The sequence below is a fragment of the Typopeltis vanoorti genome, chromosome 23 (assembly GCF_054136105.1).
Source record: "Typopeltis vanoorti isolate ZY-2024b chromosome 23, IOZ_Tvanoo_1.0, whole genome shotgun sequence".
NCBI classification, from domain to species: domain Eukaryota; kingdom Metazoa; phylum Arthropoda; class Arachnida; order Uropygi; family Thelyphonidae; genus Typopeltis; species Typopeltis vanoorti.
The window spans coordinates 97,570,920-97,590,077 of NC_143571.1; the positions used below are offsets into that span (position 1 = coordinate 97,570,920).

The 19,158-nt window shown below is 38.0% G+C and overlaps 1 protein-coding gene across 1 annotated transcript in view; it reads left to right on the forward strand.

Annotated features, from left to right (window-relative positions):
- Positions 1-19,158, forward strand: part of Cbl (E3 ubiquitin-protein ligase CBL) — a gene marked incomplete at its 3' end in the record, with an annotated part of 439,016 nt that overhangs the window by 415,558 nt on the left and 4,300 nt on the right. The window contains exon 9 of the mRNA XM_090412949.1: positions 14,180-14,271. Within this exon, the coding sequence (XP_090269075.1) occupies positions 14,180-14,271 (92 nt within the window). The remainder of the gene's footprint in view (positions 1-14,179; positions 14,272-19,158) is intronic.

Here is a 19,158-nt window from a genome sequence, read left to right on the forward strand (position 1 = left end):
TCTCATCCACTTCCTACAATATGGCACCATTGATATAGTACACAGCCTTATATTTCTGCAAACCAAAATGCAATACCTTGCACTTATCGATATTAAAACTACAACTCCACTCCTTTGTCCAAGTCAAAAGTCTATTCAAATCTTCCTGAAGGGAATTAACATCAGGTGCTACTTACAATTCTTCCCAACTTTGCATCATCAGCAAACAACTGAAGATCCCCAGTCAGTTCACATGATATATTGTTTACAAACACGTTAAACAGCAGGGGCCCAAGAACAGAACTCTGAGACCCTCCCCACTGGTTTCCCTCATTTTTTGAGACACTGCTCTATCATACACAACTTGCTGGTATTGTTCAAAGAGCCAATCTTCAATCTGTCTAACCAATATACTATCTATTCCCATCCTCTGCAGTTTGTACACCAATTATCATGTGGTAAAGTATCAAGCGCTTTTGCAAAGTCCAAGAATATCACTGTATATGATTCTCCCTTATCTAACACACTTGTTACCCTATCATGAAATGCAAGTAAATTGCTAAACAAGACCTACCCTTTACAAATCCATGTTGACTATCATAAAGAACGCTATATCTATCAACCCAGTCCTGTATTCTATTCCTAACCAATCTCTCCAACATCTTGACCACAACCACAGTTATACAGACTGGTCTATAATTGGAAATCTGCTTTAGAACCATGCTTGTGGAGTAGTACTATTTTGCCTTCTTTCTACTCCTTAGAAATGCTATCCGCTGCAAGACTTTTATTAATAGCTAGGTTAAGGGCATAGCCAATTGTAGTGCAGATTCCTTAAGAATACATGGTCATATGTCATCCATTCCCACAGCCTTATTAACATCTAACCCAACCAACACCTAATACGCCTCTAATACTTTCACTTCCAATTCTCGTAATACTTGTTTCTCCTTCTATATATTGCACCTCATAATTTACACCAGCATGATGTAAATGATGAAGTGCTTTTTCATTAATTCCACTGATAAAGTGCTCTTTCAATATCCTTTGCAACTGTTATTCTTCTGTCATGACTATTCACCAGTGTCAACCTGCCATAATTATTCTTTCTCTTGCTTGCCATATAGCAGAAAAATTCCCTTGAGTTAACCTTGGCCTGACTAGCTAATTGCCTCTCATTCTGCACCTTTTCTTTCTTTTCTATGCTTGTCACCTTCTAGCCTGTGTTTTATACTCTTCGTGAATCTGATCACCACCAACTGTTTTGTACCTCCTCCATAACATTTTCTTTTCCAGCACAGTTTGCTTGATTTCACTGTTCATCCATTTCACTCCTACTCTATTTATTCACTGAATCTTTGGTATACATTGCTTTTGTCAGATACTGCCTTTTGACTTTCCATGCATTGTCATCACCTTTTCAACTCAGCTCATCTACCCATTATCTTTGGGCATACTGACTCAATCAATGCAACAAACTCAGTCCTCTTGTTTCAAATACTTCTTACATTTGTGTACAAATATCACAATTCCTGTGTCTTTGAGGCCATTCTACCAGCACCAATATTCTCTATTCTAGCTACTGTACTGCACCTCTCTCTCTCTCTTTGGTTTACCCACTCCCATTTACCTGATCCTCATTCTAATTTCCATTCCTTCCTGACTCATCCTCACCTTTATGCATTCCATCACCTTGTGCTGCTGAACCACATCTTCAATGGCATATTATTATTATTATTACGAGCAACTCCAAGGAGTCCTTAGACTCATCAAGGGAGGCCCTAAACATCATGTCAAGAACTATTCAGCATTCACACAAGACTCTGGCAGCTTATTCCACTCATTCACCACCCCAAGTAAAAAAAACCTAGTTCTAACACCCTTGGTAACTATACTCTTGCTCAGTTTCCATGGATGGCTCCTAGTTCTTCCACCACCACACTTGTTCTGAAAAATTTCTTCTGAATTAATCTTGTGAAAACCCCTCAGTAATTTGAATGTCTCAATCATGTCACCCCTTTTGCACCTATCAACCAGTTTCTGTATCCCACAAATCTTGTTGGAGACTTAATCAACAGTAGGAAACAAATCCCAGATAATATCTTGAGCAAATGTGGAAAAAAAGAGTAAAGTTAACAATAGTAGAGAACCTGGTGGATTTTTGTACAGAAGATGAACTAGTAATTACTAACATCATGTTCTAACATAGATATGCATGAACTCACATGGTGAGAACACTCACAAAATAAGAGAAGTTTTGTTGGAAGTTTTTCCACATTTATAGTATCTTTAATACCATAAATTAAAGATACCAAGAAATTATATACTTGGTTTAATCCTTTATCCATGTGCAAGCAAACAAGTTTGAGCCTGAACTATTTCCAGGACTGGGGCAACTCATATATAGAAGCTTATGACTTCATAGGAAAATATGACTGCATTACTTCAAGCCTTGGTATCACCTCTGGGTCTGGCTCCCACTGAAGAGACCTCAATAAAGGTCGAAACCCATCTGGGTAGTAACCCTTCCCATAATGCATAGAATTATATATACCCACAATGCAAAGCCCATAAGAATATGTGCTTTGCATTGTGGGATACTAAGGCAGGTGAAGTGAAGTCATAAGCTTCTATATATGAGTCGCCCCAGTTCTGGAAATAGTTCAGGTGCAAACTTGTTTACTTACACTTGGATAAAGGATTAAACCAAGTATATAATTTCTTGGTATCTTTAATTTATAAGAGAAGTCCTATTAACCATGCAATATCTCCAAACTGGTTCAGGATACAAGCATATACAGAAGATATGAAATAGGAAGCATTCAGTTTGGAGCAGGATTATACTGAGGATTAAAATGAATCATATTAAATAAAACGATGTATTATTTTAGGAGAGCCTTCCAGCAGGGAGTCGGAGCAAGTACCTGTTCTTGAATTCATTCACAGTACTTGCACACACATAATGTCCGATGGCAATCTACCCCAATTACACACCATTCTATGAGAGAAAAATCTACCTCTCACCTCTTTTTTGGCAGCATTCATTCTCAACGTGAAAGAATGCCCTCTTGTAATTTCCCCACCATAAAATGAAAAATTCCCTCTCCCAATATCATTTATGATGTCAGAACCATAGCAGAAGAGCTTTGGCAGGAGTTCGTGAAAATGAAAAGCGACCTTCATCTCCTGTAAGAGGAATTGGAAGTGCTCAGTGAGGAGGTTCAGGATGTTAAGACTGAGTTAAATGTGTTGAATAGAAAAATTAAGACTATGGAGATTACTTTAGCTGAAGTAACTAGAACAAGTTTAAGTAAGGGAGAGACTTTGGTGAATGATGAATGAATAGTATAGAAGTGATTGGGAGTCAGCAGAATGAAAGCACAAGAGGTCTAGATGAAATGAGATTTTGTGAAAATGAGAGAGTAAGTAAAAGAGTGTTGAGGGAAGTAATGAAACTTGGAGAGTCATGCTGAATAGTGTAGAAAATTAGCTTGTGAGTGACGCTTTTTTTTGGGTTTGAATGAAGATATGAGTGGTATAATATATGGTGATTCAATGATTAACGGAATGGGTAGTATGCCTGAGGAGTGCTTGTCTGGTGGAACAATACAGAGAGTGACTTTAGCAATAAAGAGAGGGCATGATGCAGGGTAAAAATGACCTGAGTCATAGTATTAATCGGGTAGCAAAATATTTAAGAACATTTTTAGATATTGTGAAGAAAGAAAGTATCAACCTCATTTTGACAATTATGAATTAAGTAGAAGAGCGATAATAATGCATGATATAATTGCAAGCATGTGCAAAAAAAAGAGATCTGGAATTTGTTGATGTCTGAAGTGTGTGTTTGAAGGCAAAAGACAGCTGTATGCAAGAGATGGGTTGCATCTAAACACGGAAGGTCATAAACGTTTGAAGAAGTTACTGTTTCTGAACAAGTTGAAGAAATTGGGCAGGGAAACTAAAATTGAAAAGGTTGAGTGTAAGTGGGAGAAACTTATGCAGTGAATGTATATTTGTTGATCCTTTTTTGTGGAATAATTTGAAGAACAGAGTTCTAAAGCAGCAAAGGACATTTTACATGTGAGGCAGATCAAAGATGCTAAAGGAAGAGTATTATGGAGGGATGTGGACATAAGAAACAGATGGAAAATATACTTTGAGGGACTTTTGAATGAGGAAAATGCAAGGACTCACAGAGAAGATGGGCAGCCTTCTGAGGGAATGGTGCAGAACATCAGTAGAGTGGAAGTGACGGAGGCCATGTAGAGGATGAGGAATGGAAAATCGGTGGGCCCCGACAGAATTCCAGTGGAGGCATGGAAGGCACTGGGGGAAGAGGGAATTGACCTGCTGTGGGACCTGTTCATGAAAGTTTGCCAACAAGAAAATATACTCAAGGAATGGAGGGAGAGTACTCTTGTTCCCATCTACAAGGGTAAAGGGGATGCACAAGACTGTAAAAATTACTGAGGAATAAAGTTGATGTCCCACACAATGAAAATCCTAGAAAGGGTTCTTGATGGTAGATTGAGGTGGAGATTGCAAAGGAACAATTTTGCTTCATGCCTGGTAGATCAACAACAGATGCTATCTTTGGGTTACGGCAGATGATGGAAAAGTATCGAGAGAAACAAAGGGAGCTACATCTGGCAATTATTGATCTGGAGAAAGCATACGATAGAGTGCCAAGACAAGAAGTCTGGAGGTGTCTGAGGGAGAAGAAGGTTCCGGAGAAATATGTCAGGTTGGTGCGGGAAATGTACAGAAATGTGAAGACACGTGTTCGGACCTGTCTGGGACAGACAGAAAGTTTTCAAGTAACAGTTGGCTTGCATCAAGGGTCAGCATTAAGTCCGTTTCTGTTTAATATTGTGAAGGAGGTGAGAGAAGATGCACCTTGGACAATGTTGTATGCAGATGACATCTTGCTGTGTGCAGATTCAAGAGAAGAAGTGGGAACTAAACTGGAAAGATGGAGAAAAGTACTGGAAGCGAGAGGTATGAGACTGAGCAGAAGTAAGACAGAGTATATGTGTTGCATAGTGGGAGACGGACAGGAGACAGATCTGGAGCTGGAAGGAAATGTCATCAGGAAGGTGAGAGACTTTAGATACTTAGGTTCAACAGTGGAAGAAGATGGAGGAGCTGAGAAGGAAGTGGGATGCAGGATACAAGCGGGTTGAAGGAACTGGAGAGAGATGGCTGGAGTGCTATGCAATAAGAGGGTGCCAATCAATCTAAAAGGCAAACTCTACAGGACAGTAGTGAGACCAGCTATGACGTATGCTATGGATACTGTGGCCCTGAGGAAAAATAACATCAGCAGGATGGAGGTAGCAGAGATGAGAATGCTTAGGTGGATGATATTGAAAATTCATGCATCAGCAAATTAGTGCAATGAGTGCCGGGTTAGTGATTATTATGGGGGATTTTAATTATGGTGATATCAATTGGAAGGAAAAAATATCACGTGACAAAAAGGAAATGGAATTCATACACTTTCTAAGAGATAATTACTTGAAACAGCACATAACTTAAGGGACTCGTGGCGTGCGTGTTGGATCTGGTCACAGGTTCAGAGGACACATGCATAAGTAAGGTGTTCTCGTTACCTCCAATTGATGAGAGCAATCGTGGTATTGACTTGAGAGGTTGCAAAATTTGTGGATTTCACTCTTAAAAAGGGGTAGATAAGGAACTACAGGTTAGCTAATTATAACAAGCTTCAGAGTAAGCTTACAGCCATCCCATAGCAGAACAAATTCCAGGGGAAGATGTTAGCAGTGCATGGAATATAATCAGTGGGTATCTGAGAAAGGCAATGTCAGAATGTATTCATATGGTCAGGAAGACAAACAAGATAGGTGTTAGATAGATGAGTAGTAGTATCAAGGTTGATCTGCAAAAAAAGAAATGCTGTGGAGAATTTACGAGAAGAAAGGTGATCAATACACCCATGAGCAGTACAAGGCTCAAGCTAGGAAGGTTACCAGCATAGTAAGAAAAGCTAAATCAGATTATGAGAAGACCTTAGCCAAGGAGATCAAGGGTAATTCCAAAGAGTTCTTCCGCTATGTGGCAAGTAAAAGGAAGAATGACTTTGGAAGGATAATCTTAGTAGGTGCTGGTGGTATTGAGGTGACCTATTCAGATGTAATAGTAGAGTTATTGAGTGATCACTTTTCAAAAGGTCTGTGCGGTTAGCCTAGTGGCTATGCACTTTGCAACCACATGCCTGGGGAAGGAATGTCCGAGGTTCGATTCCCATCGACGACGTGAGGAGCTTAAGGATCTTCCTCAGCCATAATCAAGTTAACCAGTCTGAAAAACCCAGTAGACAGCTGGGTTTTTCATCCCTCAAGCAGGCAAACTGGCCCCGTGAACACACATGGATACAGTCAGGAATACTTAAGACAATCCTTCCAGTCTTAGGTCTGAATCATCAGCTATGCCGGTCCCGAGCACAGATAAAAATTGAGGTGGTGCCATATACCTCCCCATAAAAGGGGCTCATGGCCGTTGAATCACCATACGAAATGAATGAATGAATGACTTTTCAAAAGTCTATCACCCAAGTGAGGATATCACTGTACCTGTAGCAATAACTAATGTGAGAATTCAAGTTAATCAATCAGAGGTACTTAGTATACTGCAGAATTTAAATGCAAACACTGTGTAAGTTTAGATGGAATATCAGCTCGGGTGTTATGTGAATGTGCAACGGAATTGTCATCAGCTCTTACTTGGTTATTTAACTTATGTTTGAACTCTGGTATGGTCCCTAGGGAGTGGAAGGAAGGCAATGTGGTTCCTTTCATAAAGGTGGCTCTAAGACTGTGGTAATTAATTACAGAACAATACCATCTTGGGAGTGGTGGTAAAAGTATCAGAAAAGTTGGTTAAGACAGAATTCAAGAATGGGTAGATCAGAATATGATACTCTATAAGGGCCAACATAGTTTTGTTAAAGGTGATTCCTGCCTTAGTAATTAATTAACTTTTTGTAATAGAATGACATCTGAGTTGGACAAGGGGGAATGGCTACATAGTGATACTTCTGGATTTTGCTAAGGCTTTTGACAGGATACCCCATGGAATACTGTTGTGCAAATTACAGCAGATGGGGAGGAATACTAAACTGGTGATATGGATAAGAGAATGGCCCATGTAGAGATACAAGAAAGTGATGTATGGAGGAGAAGAGTCGAACATGAGGCAAGTGACAAGTGGTGTGCCTCAGGACTCTGTGCTTGGGCCGTTGTTGTTTAATTTGTACATAAATGATATAGGAAATGGCTTGAAGGGAGATATTCAGTTGTTTGCTTATATTGCAAAGTTGGGTAGCACAATAAAAAATCAAGCTGATGTTGAGAGTTTGTAGGATGATTTAAATAAGCTGACAAAATGGGCAAAAGGTAATGCATGTCAGTTCAATGTGGAAAAGTGTTAAGTTATGCATTTTGGGATTAAAAGATTACCGGCTATGTACCACATTGATGGAACGGTACTCCAAAGGATTGACGAGGCTAGGGACTTAGGGGTGTTGATGGATAGAGAGATGAAGTTCAGAGGCCACATTGCTAAGGTGTCCAAGATTGCACATAAGATTACTTGTTATTGAAGAACACACTAACATCCAGAGATAAAGAGGTTATTATTCCTGTTTCTAAAGCATTGATACTTACATATTTGGATTACTGTGCTCAAGTCTGGTCACTACTGGTCACTAAAAAAATTTCACTACTTCTTTCTTCCTAGAAAGTTTTGTGTTACCATTGGCATAAAATATCTCCTTGTCCATTCTGAAATTATTGTACATCAATCTAAAGTGCCTGCTACTGAAGAAATTTGTGTTGATATTATTGTGGAAGACTATTCCTTCCTTTCTGTGATCACTATTATTATGATAACAGCTTATAGTACTTATTTAGAAAGTTCTTGCCTGTTTGTTGTTTTCCTCCTTCATATCTGTGATACAACTCCTGTCAATATGGTGTTTTTGTAATTCCTCTGCTAGGATTTTTTTTTTTTTAATATGACACCCACCCACGAAACATAAACCTGTAATACATCAGTACTGTGGGCATGAAAAGGATTTTTTTTAATATATATTTTTTGTATTTTCTTTTATTTTTTACATAATGGGGAAAGCCTGCTTTATTATTATTATTATTATTATTACTATTATTATTACCCCAAGACCTCATGGAGTCAAAGACTCATCTGAGAGGTCCTTTTATCACACACACAGCTCATCATACCATGCCTTGAACACATTCAAACTCCCTGCAGACACCATACTCTCAGGCAAGGCATTCCAATCATTTACAACTCTGCATGAAAAAAACTGCCTCTCATTTTGTTTATTAATTATCTTGAAAAAGGTAAAACAGTAAAAAAAAAAAAAAAATTCACATTGCTGTCCGTAGACACCGTATGGTCACTGCTGTAACTCACATGGTTTTGACAATGATGTCTTCCGCTAGAATAAGTGGTAGGGTCGCAGGTTCCCTTTTCACACAAAGTTTGTAAGACAATCACAAACATCCATGCCCATGGCGGGATTCGAATCTGCAGCCTCTTGGCTGAAGAGTGGTCACGCTAACCACTCAGCCAGTGAGGTAGGCAAAATAACCGGGGAAAATTATTCTGATCTTTTAACCAGACTAGAAGAAAAAAATTCGTTACAAAAGACCCGGTTTGCAGAAGAAAAAAAAATCATCCTTTATCAGGACAATGCGTCTGCCACAAAGGTGTTTTGGCAATGAGAAAATTAATGGATCTGCAGTATGAATTTTTGGAATATCCAATCTATTCCCCAGATTTGACTCCCTCTGACTTCTATCTCTTCTCAAAACTAAAACTCTTCCTCACCGGTCAACATTTTTCTTCGAATCAAGAGGTGATTGCAGCTGTAGAGGGGTATTTTGCAGATCTTACTGAGAACTACTATGGGGACATGATAATGGCGCTGGAGCATCACTGGAATAAATGTATTAGTCTTCAGGGAGATTATGTCGAAAAATAAAAATAATTTCAAAATTATAAATTTGTTTTTTCATTGTGTTAAGCCGAGAACTTTTCAGATGAAACATGTATATAATTTATAGTCTAACCAAGTGAATAAACTTCCAATATCTTTTTCTAATCCAGATTAATTTAATAAAAAGTGTGACACCTTTTGACAACTGGTATAGGAAAATATGACTTCTGCATTACTTCAACCTTAGTATCACCTCTGAGTCTGGCTCCCACTGAAGAGACCTGAAAGACAGTCGAAACTGGTCTGGGTAGTGACCTTTCCCATTATACATAGAATTATACATGTCTGCAAGAAGATGTGATTTGCATTATGGGATACTAAGGCAAGTGATGTGAAGTCATATCACATTCCTGAAGATACTTCAGACACAAACTTTGTTTGCTCACATTCAGTGGCAGTTCGTGGCTTGAAATCGTGGGAGTGCTGCAACTTTTGAAATATACATACACACTATGAGTACAGTATATACATGTTTGGATAAAATATCAAAATTATGGTAAAAATTTAAAAAAAAAATTAAACAAGAAACAATATTGTTTATTATCGATAAAATTATACAGTTTGGTATAATTCAAAATTGCGTAAAAAATAAAATACATGCTTCTTGTTTTGTTTCGTGAAAAAATATTGTTTATTATCGATAAAATTATACAGTTTAGTATAATTCAAAATTATTTAAAAATAAAATCCATTATCGTAACCCCAATAATGTTCTAAAATAAAAACTATAACAAATGTTATGTCTTTAATTGTAATGTCCAAATATTTAAAGAGACTGAGTAAACATGATAAGCACTATGAACACTCAACTGCTCTCCCAAACTGCATATAAACAACAGTGAAACTGCACAACTGACAGTGCTGCATTATGCTAATAGCTCCTATCTCACTATTATACAAAATAAGAGAATTTAGAGAATAAGAAAATAATTTTTATACAAAATAAGAGAATTGTGTAGGATTGTTGATGATAAAATTAAATATTACAAGCAAATATAAATAAATTAATAAATATATATTATATGTCGAGAAAAATTGAGGGTGCTGCAGTTCCACAGTACCTATGCACTTGCCACCCCTGCTTACACTTGAATAAAGGATTACACTAAATATATAATTTATAGTCTAACCAAGTGAAAAAAGTTTCAATGTTCAAACATTTTTCGTGTGCAAGATATATGCAAAACGTTTTAATGTCTTTGTTCATGAAGTGAAATCAGGGGTGCGAACCCTGATTTTACTATCAATTTAATAATATAATAATCTATTTTACACTAAATAATATTATAAATTTATATATATTGTAAACAAAGATTATTTATAAAATATTATAAATAATTATAAAATATTATAAATAATTATAAAATATTATAAATAAATATGTATATTATAAATTTATAAATAAATTAAGTTAGATTAATTTTCTATTAATTTTCCCCTATTAAAAACTTCCTGGCACGTCAGTAACTCAATTGGTAAATTTTTGGCATGCACTGCCACGTCAGCAACCGGATTTGTAAATTTTTGGCACGCGCACATAAAAAGGTACGCCACCACTGTACTAGATAGCTTTTGAAAATCCCCCAAGCTGCATTGATCTTTTTTCCAGCTAACTCCTCATTCCATGCTACACCTGCAAGCTGTCTCCTGAGCTCTTCATAATCCCCCCCCCCCTTGTAGTTCCACATATACCCTTTTCTCACAGAGGTGAGAAAATCACCTCATGGTCACTCTTACCAATTGGTGAATGATTTGACACCTCATTTATAATTACATTCTCTGATGAGATGACCAAATCCAAGACCCTGAATCCTTGCATGCCCTCTGTTACATACTGTCTGAGGTAGTTATCCCTCAAAAACTCAAGAAACTCATTTTCTTTACTTCCAGTTGCTATTTCATCATTCCAGTCTATATTGCCATATTTAAAATCACCCATAATGATAACCCTTTTCTTATTTGCTTGACTAATTTGATTATACATATCATTATCTCCACCATCCACATTACCTGGTCTATAACAACATTCCACCAAGTATTTGATTCCATTCACCTCTATCTTACACCATACTGCCTCAAAACCACTGGCACTATTCCCGTCTTGCATCTCTACTTTGTATGGACATAACTCTTTCTCTGTCATCAATAGCACTCCCCCTCTCTTTTTATCCCTTCTATCCTCACGAAACACATCATACCCTTCCATCTCTATTCCTGTCAGCATGTTGTCCTCTTCCAACCATGTCTCACTTATTCTTACAATCTTTGGGTGAACAGATGCAATTAATGCAACCATTTCATCTGCCTTGTTTCTTATACTTCTAGCATTTGTATACAAACACAACAGCTCATTTCTGAATCTACAGCTAGTTCCACTGATACCACTCACGCAATGTGATCTCTCCATGCTTGACTTGGGCCATTTCCCTTTCTTTTTAAAACCCTTTATCAATTCCAACTGTTTCCTCTTGATCCCAGGTCATCCCATTTCTTTCCTGTCTACACGTGCTCTCAGAGCATCCACCTTTCTCACGCTGTGTACCCGTGTCCACCCTGAGCCTCCCCTTTTCCCTGCTCCTCTTGCACACCCATTCTCTCATTTTCTGTTCTCATCATATCACTCGCTTCCTCATTCATAACCACCTCTTCAATCTCTCCTGTCTTACTCTCCTGCTCTTCCACATCACTTCCTGCTTGATGTGATTCATTCTCTTTCACTCTACTCGCTTCTCTACCTTCCAGCAGAAGTCTCTCCAAGCGACTCACACCATAACCACTCAAATGCAGTCCATCGCTCCCATACAGTTCACTTCTTCCTTCAAACTCATTCCATACATTAACAAACTGTACCCCCATCTCCTCACACATTTCAGCCAGCATATCATTCGTAATTCTTGCTCTCTGTCTTATCTCACCACAGTCATACCTAGGCAACACGCTGACTACCCTTCCTGTCACACTATTCTCTTTTATCCTTCTAAGCAGCCTCCTGATATCCATTCTGACTTGCTCTTTTTCCTCTGTCAAATCATTCATGCCAATTAAAACCATTAACTCCTTTGCTCACTCCTCCTCATATCCAATGCCTCAATCACTCTACTCATTTTACCGCCTGGAAAACATACCTTGTGCATCCTATCATCCAGCACGCCTTTAATAATGGAGTCGCCATATAACGCCACTCGCTCATCTTTTGTTAACTTTTTCGTGCCATCATGATTAGTTTTAATAGTTTTTACCTGAATTTTCTTAATTTCATTCCGCATCCATTTCATCTCTTTTCTCATCTAATCAACTTTCAACTCTCACATCACATTCTCTCTATCATTCATTCTTTCTAATTTTCTAACTCTCGACACCCTCTTCTCATTTTCACTCTCATTTATCCTTCTGTGCTTCCGTACTTTCGTTTCAACTTTCGCTGTCATTCATTCTTTCAGTTTTTTCCCCTTTAGATTCCTGCATCATGCCATTTCCAGTTTCATTTGTTCTCTCAATTTAGAGTACAAACATGGAACTCTTTCAATCTACTTCAGCCCTCAAATAAACAAGAAGATAATTTGATGCTGGGCAATGAAATTCATCTACTGGCTATTGACATTCACAACTATCTATGTCCACACAGAAGGATTCAAACCCACAGCCAATTTCATGATGACATTACTAAGCCAATAAGTAGGTTAAGGCTAAGTGGTTGGCATGCCTGCTTACCTACCAACCATGCTGAGTGAATTGTAAATATTCATCTACATGCTTCTTGTGTTGATGGTACCTCTATATCTTAGTTAATTTGAAATTTTTCCTGTAGCTGTCCTTTTATCGTTAGACCCAGTTCTTGATGAACATGTGAGGGCTTTAACAAGCCAAAAGGCCATTTTACTGGCAACCATAAGTTAAGTTTAAGGGAGATGGTAAATCCTGTATTATTGTACAGCCGGGTACAAAACTCGGATCGAAATCCATCGAATCCTAGAGTTTCATGCCGAAAAAACTATCGGCAAGCCCAAGTGTAAGTAATCACTTGGGAAGTACAACACCAGGGCAACTTGGAGCAAAGGTGGAGCAAGCTCCATCACTGGCCTTAATATTCTCTCATAATGTAAAACGCAGCTCCTAGGAGATGTATTACTGTTATAGTAGTAATAACAATATATAAGTACACCATTTTAGCAATTCGTTAGTAGAGGTATATGTAAGTTCGGTTCACTTAAAACCTTGATATTCCAGGTCTACCAACTCACTGATGAGACCTCAAAAAGGGTTGAAACCGGTCTGGGTAGTGACCTATTCTCATAATGTAAAACAGTAATACATCTCCTAGGAGCTGCGTTTTACATTATGAGAGAATATTAAGGACAGTGACGGAGCTTGCTCCACTTCTGCTCCGAGTTGCCCTGGTGTTGTACTTCCCAAGTGATTACTTACACTTGAGCTCGCCGATAGTTTTTTCGGCATGAAACTCTAGGATTCGATGGATTTCGATCCGAGTTTCATACCCGGCTGTACAATAATATGAGATTTACCATCTCCCTTAAACTTATGTGAAGGCTTTGTTTAATTGGGCAACGCTGTCCCTGGAATGACATATTTCTATGTATTTATTTCTGGTCTTGGTTATATGCTAAATCCCAAATTGTTAGTCCATCCTTAATCATTCAGTATTCTGGTTGCTTAGTAATGGGGCAAACTACAGGGATGTAAGCATTGGACATTGGGGTTCAAAGTTCAGATGCATCATCCAGATGTAAATTAAAATAATTGCTTCTTATTCCAAACATTTGGGAACCTCATCCAGTGTGTGTATATCAAAAATTATTAATTACTTGTTTGATATGATTTTCTAGCATGTGCTGTTATTAGTTAACAATTAGGTAAAATTTTCAGTACAAAATATTTATTACTATATCTAATGTACTTTATGCTGTTTACATTAATTACCTGTTTGATATGATCCTTCTAGCTTGTGCCTGCTGTTATTAGTTAATAATCAGGAAAAATTTCAATATAGAATACAATACAATAATGAATATTTATTACTATATCTAGTGTACTTTACACTTTGAATATATATGAACTTATGCATGTTGGAAATTGCACAAAAATGCTGCTATTAGTGATAATTAAGGAAACTAAGAGAGTTTGTTCTGTTTTTAGGCATCAGTTTGTTCACAAGTCACCAGATGATTCTAATGGTGGATCAGGGGTAAAGGTTATGGTCACACCATCCAGTTCACCCGACAATTCAGGTAAATTTTATCTTAAATTTAAATTACAGTGAAAATTTAAAACTAAATTTTTTTGAAACAGGATTGCATATGGTGTATGATCATTTACCACGAGTTGTCCCAGTCCTGAAGTTACTTCAGTTGCAAACTTTGTTTGCTTACACTTGGATAAAGGATTAAACCAAGTGTATAATTTCTTGGTATCTTTAAGTTATAGTATAACCAAGTTGAAAAACTTTCAACAATTATTTAATATGTCATATAAACACACTGAATAATAATAATAATGACACTGGTCAACAACAATAATAATATATTGATATTTCAAAACTTCATTGGCTCTTTTCAGGTATTTTTGGCTGTTAGCTCATTCTGTCTGATTTGTACAAGCAGTTTGTTCACCGAGAACAGTGAATGATATTTGCCATTCATTGTTTACTGTCTTTTGGCGGTATTTCTATTAAGATTGTAAGTCAGCTGACATATGATAGGAATGAATTTAGAAGGGCCATAATTGAGAATGATTCAACAAAGAACTTGTGCAGAAGGAATAATGTACAGTTTATAGATGTTGTCTGTTGTGTGAATTTGATGGAAGAAAGGACTTGTATATGCTTAACGAACTGCATTTCACTGAAGTCAGTGAAAGGTGGGGAGTGTAAAATCAAGAAAAATGGGAGAGATGCAGTCAGATATCAGTTCAGCCACCATGGAACAAATGAATGTGTGCACAGAAATGATCATGCAATGTTGAGTGGCATTTCCCAGGTTTATAATATGAAGTGATTGTGAATTACATTATGCAGGGGGTAATTATTGATCCAATGCGATACTGAAATGCATATATATGAATGTTGGTAGCATCAGAAATAAATTGGAGATTTTAGCATTGGTCAACTTTGCTAAATTGGCCAAAAATTATCAGCATCAGTGAGACTTGGTTGATAGAAGATGGTTTAATTATTGAGATAGACTGTAAAGGATATTGTATTTTCAGGGAAGCTAGAAGGAAAAGAATGGGAAGAGGATATTGCTGATGATAACCAAAGAACTACAACCAGCAAAAGTAGAAGTCAAGAAGGATTTTAAGACTGAGAGTTCATTTGAGGCTGTCTGGTGTGAGATAGATACTTTCAGCCAAAATATATTGTTAGTCTGCAATAAAGATTACATGGCAAGATGGACATGGAATTTGTATAATTTGTTATGGGTAATGATTTGGAGTTGCATGTAATGGAGGAGAGCTGGGTTTGAGAGGATTGAATCTGATAATCACATGAAAGGTATTCACTCTACCACTAATCAGGACAAGTCACCTTGTAGCCTTGCTAAACATGTGGAGTTTTTAATAAAGAAGGGATGTATGTGGAACCACAAACTGAACTATTATAATAAACTTAGGAGTCAGCTTGGGATCATGCCATAGCATAAGAAGCTACAAGAGAAGAATGTTAGTAGTGAAGTGGAAGTCAGAGATTGTTTGAGGGAAACAGTATCAGATTGCATACCCAAATCAGGAGGATAAAATGGCAGTTAAATGGATGGGTAGCATTAAAACAGGAGCTATAAAAAAATACAGGAATTTCTTGAGCTGTTGCAAGACAACTTCCTCAAGCAGCATGTGATAGAAGGAACTCGAGGACAAAGAGTGTTAGATTTCATTATAGTGTCAGAGGGCATTTCAGTTAAAGATGTAACTATTCTGCCCCAGTTGGTGACAGTGATCATGCGGTACTCATTTGGGAAGTGACTAAGGTTGTGAATGTTTCATTTGGAAAAGGTTACATGCTGAACTACAAAGCAGGAGGAGAATACTGAGTTCGGTGGAATGGTGTCAGTTGCTGGATGGGAAGAATACCAATAGTGCATGGGAAGCATTTAAAAAATACTTAAATGATATGATATCAGAATGCGTCCCGAAAGTTCAAAGAATAAATAGGGTATGAATCAGATGGATGTATGATCTATTAAACAAGCGATTCGTAAGAAACGGATGCTGTGGAAATAATACCATGTGCATAAAGATGATGCCTATTATGAAAACTATAACCAGCAGGCTAGAATAGTCATAACTGTTGTACAGAAAGTTAAGTCTGAGTAAGAAAAGAAACTGGCTCTGCAAGTTAAAGACAGTCCACAAGAATTCTATTGATATGCTGCAAGTAAAAGAAAGAATAAATATGAAAGAATAACTCTTCTGAATGCAGATGGTGTGAGGTTGACAGATGCAGAAGAGGTCAACCTGATGTATACAAATTGAGTTCACTCCTATCTCTTAACTGAATGAAGAAACTCAGGTGTGTGAAGAGGAGATATTAGAACTGTTGCACAAATTGAATAACAATTCAGCAGGGACTGATGGGATATCAGCACATGTGCTAAAAGAGTGTTCAACTGAACTGGCTATTATTATTATTATTATTATTATTATTGTTCCGGGGAACTCCAAGGAGTCGACAGACTCATCGAGGGAGGCCCTAACATCATGTCAAGAACAACTATTCAACATTCACACAGTATCTATCATACCTTGCCTTGAACTCATTCACGGTCGTAGCACCCACAACAGACTCTGGAAGCTTATTCCACTCATTTACCACTCTCCAAGTAAAGAACCTAGCTCTAACACCCTTGTCAACCACGCTCTTGCCCAGCTTCCATTCATGGCCCCTAGTCCTCCTACCACCAGTCATATTTTCAAAAATATCTTCTGGATCAATCTTATAAAAATCCTTCAGTAATTTGAATGTCTCAATCATATCACCCCTCCTTCGCCTATCGTCCAATTTCTGCAACCCACAAATCTTCTACCTATTCTCATAAGGTTCATTCCACAGACCTGCTATCATCTTGGTCACTCGTCTCTGTACCCTCTCCACTTCCTCCCCATCACAAAGAAACCCTGGTGCCCATAACTGGGCACAGAAGTCCAGATGGGGTCTTATCAAGGCTCGATACAGAGAAACAACAACTTGTTCGTCTCTGCATGTTAAAGTATTTTTCAGAAGCCAAGTGATTTGGTGAGCTGTTTTAGTTACTTTTGCAATGTGCCCCCTAAACTTCAACTCCCTATCCACCAACACTCCCAAATCCCTGGCCTCATCAATCTCCTGGAGTATGGTTCCACCAATGCGATATACTGCTGCTATTCTTTTCACCCCAAAGTGCATAACCTTACACTTTGCCACATTAAATTGACATCCATTTTTCCTAGCCCAGTCCTCCAAACTATCCAAATCATCCTGTAAAATTTTGACATCCTGTGCACTCACAATTGCTCTACCCGACTTTGCATCATCAGCAAACAAGTGAACACTTCCTCTCAGATCCTTTCCAATATCATTGATGAACAAATTGAAAAGCAGTGGTCCAAGAACAGAGCTATGTGTGGCACTCCACTAGTCACAAGACGTCTTTTAGACTCCACTCCTGAATAAACCACTCTTTGATATCTCTCCTTCAACCACCCTCCTATCCATCTCACCAACCCTATATCTATACCCATCTGCTCCAGTTTACTGATTAGGGTTCCATGTGGTATCCTATCAAAGGCCTTGGCAAGGTCCAGTAGTATCACTGTAAACCCATTACCCCTATCCAGTTCAGCCGTCACTGTGTTATAAAACGTGAGCAAGTTACTGAGGCATGATCTACCCTTCACAAAACCATGTTGTCCCCCATACAATATCCCATTTTCATCTATCCAATCCTGTATTCTTTTCTTGACTAATTTCTCTAAGACCTTGACAATGATTCCTGATATGCTAATCGGTCGGTAATTTACAACAGCAGTCTTGGAACCACCTTTATGCAGTGGAACTATTTTCCCCTCTTTCCACCCGCTCAGGACTAACCCAGACCCGAGACTCAAATTAAACAAAATGGTCAAGGGTACTGACAATTCTTTAGCTGCTTCTCGTACAACACGAGCTGGTATACCATCCAATCCCACAGATGTATTGACATTGAGGTTATGCAATAGACTACTCACCTACACATCATTCACCACAATTCCCGTATAATCTACTGGTTTATTCGTTTCTGCAATGTCACCACCTGGATGATATACTCTTGCAAAGTGCTCACTCAGTAACTCAACTATCTCAACTGATTTAGTTACCTCCCTACCATCGGCATTCTTTAAAATCAATCTGCCATGTACATTTTTCCTTTTACTTGCTACATATCTAAAAAACTGTTTAGGATTCTCTTTAGCCTGCATGGCCAATGTTCTTTCGTAATCCTTTTTTGCTTTTCTTACCACACTCGTTACCCTTCTGGCCTGCGCTTTATACCGTTCGTGTGCCTGTCGGTCACCTTTCTCCTTAAATTCCTTCCATAGTTATTTCTTTTTTTGCAGCTCAAGCTTAATGGTGTTATTCATCCATTTAACCCCTACTTGATTTATTATTCGGACTCTAGGTATACAGTCAGCCATTGCTTCATGAAAGCACTTCTTAACTACCTCCCATGCACTATCAACTTCTAGTCCTTGCAGTTGTACATGCCATGGCACTGAACCAATCAAACTCCTAAGCTTGTCATACTTTCCAGCCCGATAATTCCACATGTACCCTGTCTTAATTGAAAATTCTACACCTTTAGCCACCTCCCAAGGTAAGACCCTATGATCACTCTCACCGATTGGTTGCAATGTGGTCATATTTGTTACAGCCAAATCCTCAGATGTAATTACTAGGTCAAGCACTCTCTGACCCCTAGTATTTTCCATTACATGCTGTCCCAGATAGTTATCCCTTAATAACCGCATAAAATCCAGTTCCTTCCTTCCGTGTGTCCTCTCCTCACTCCAGTCAATGCGACCATAGTTGAAATTTCCCATAATAATCACTCTCCTTCCACCCATTTCTTCTATTTGCTTGTGCATACTGTCACCACCATCTTTTC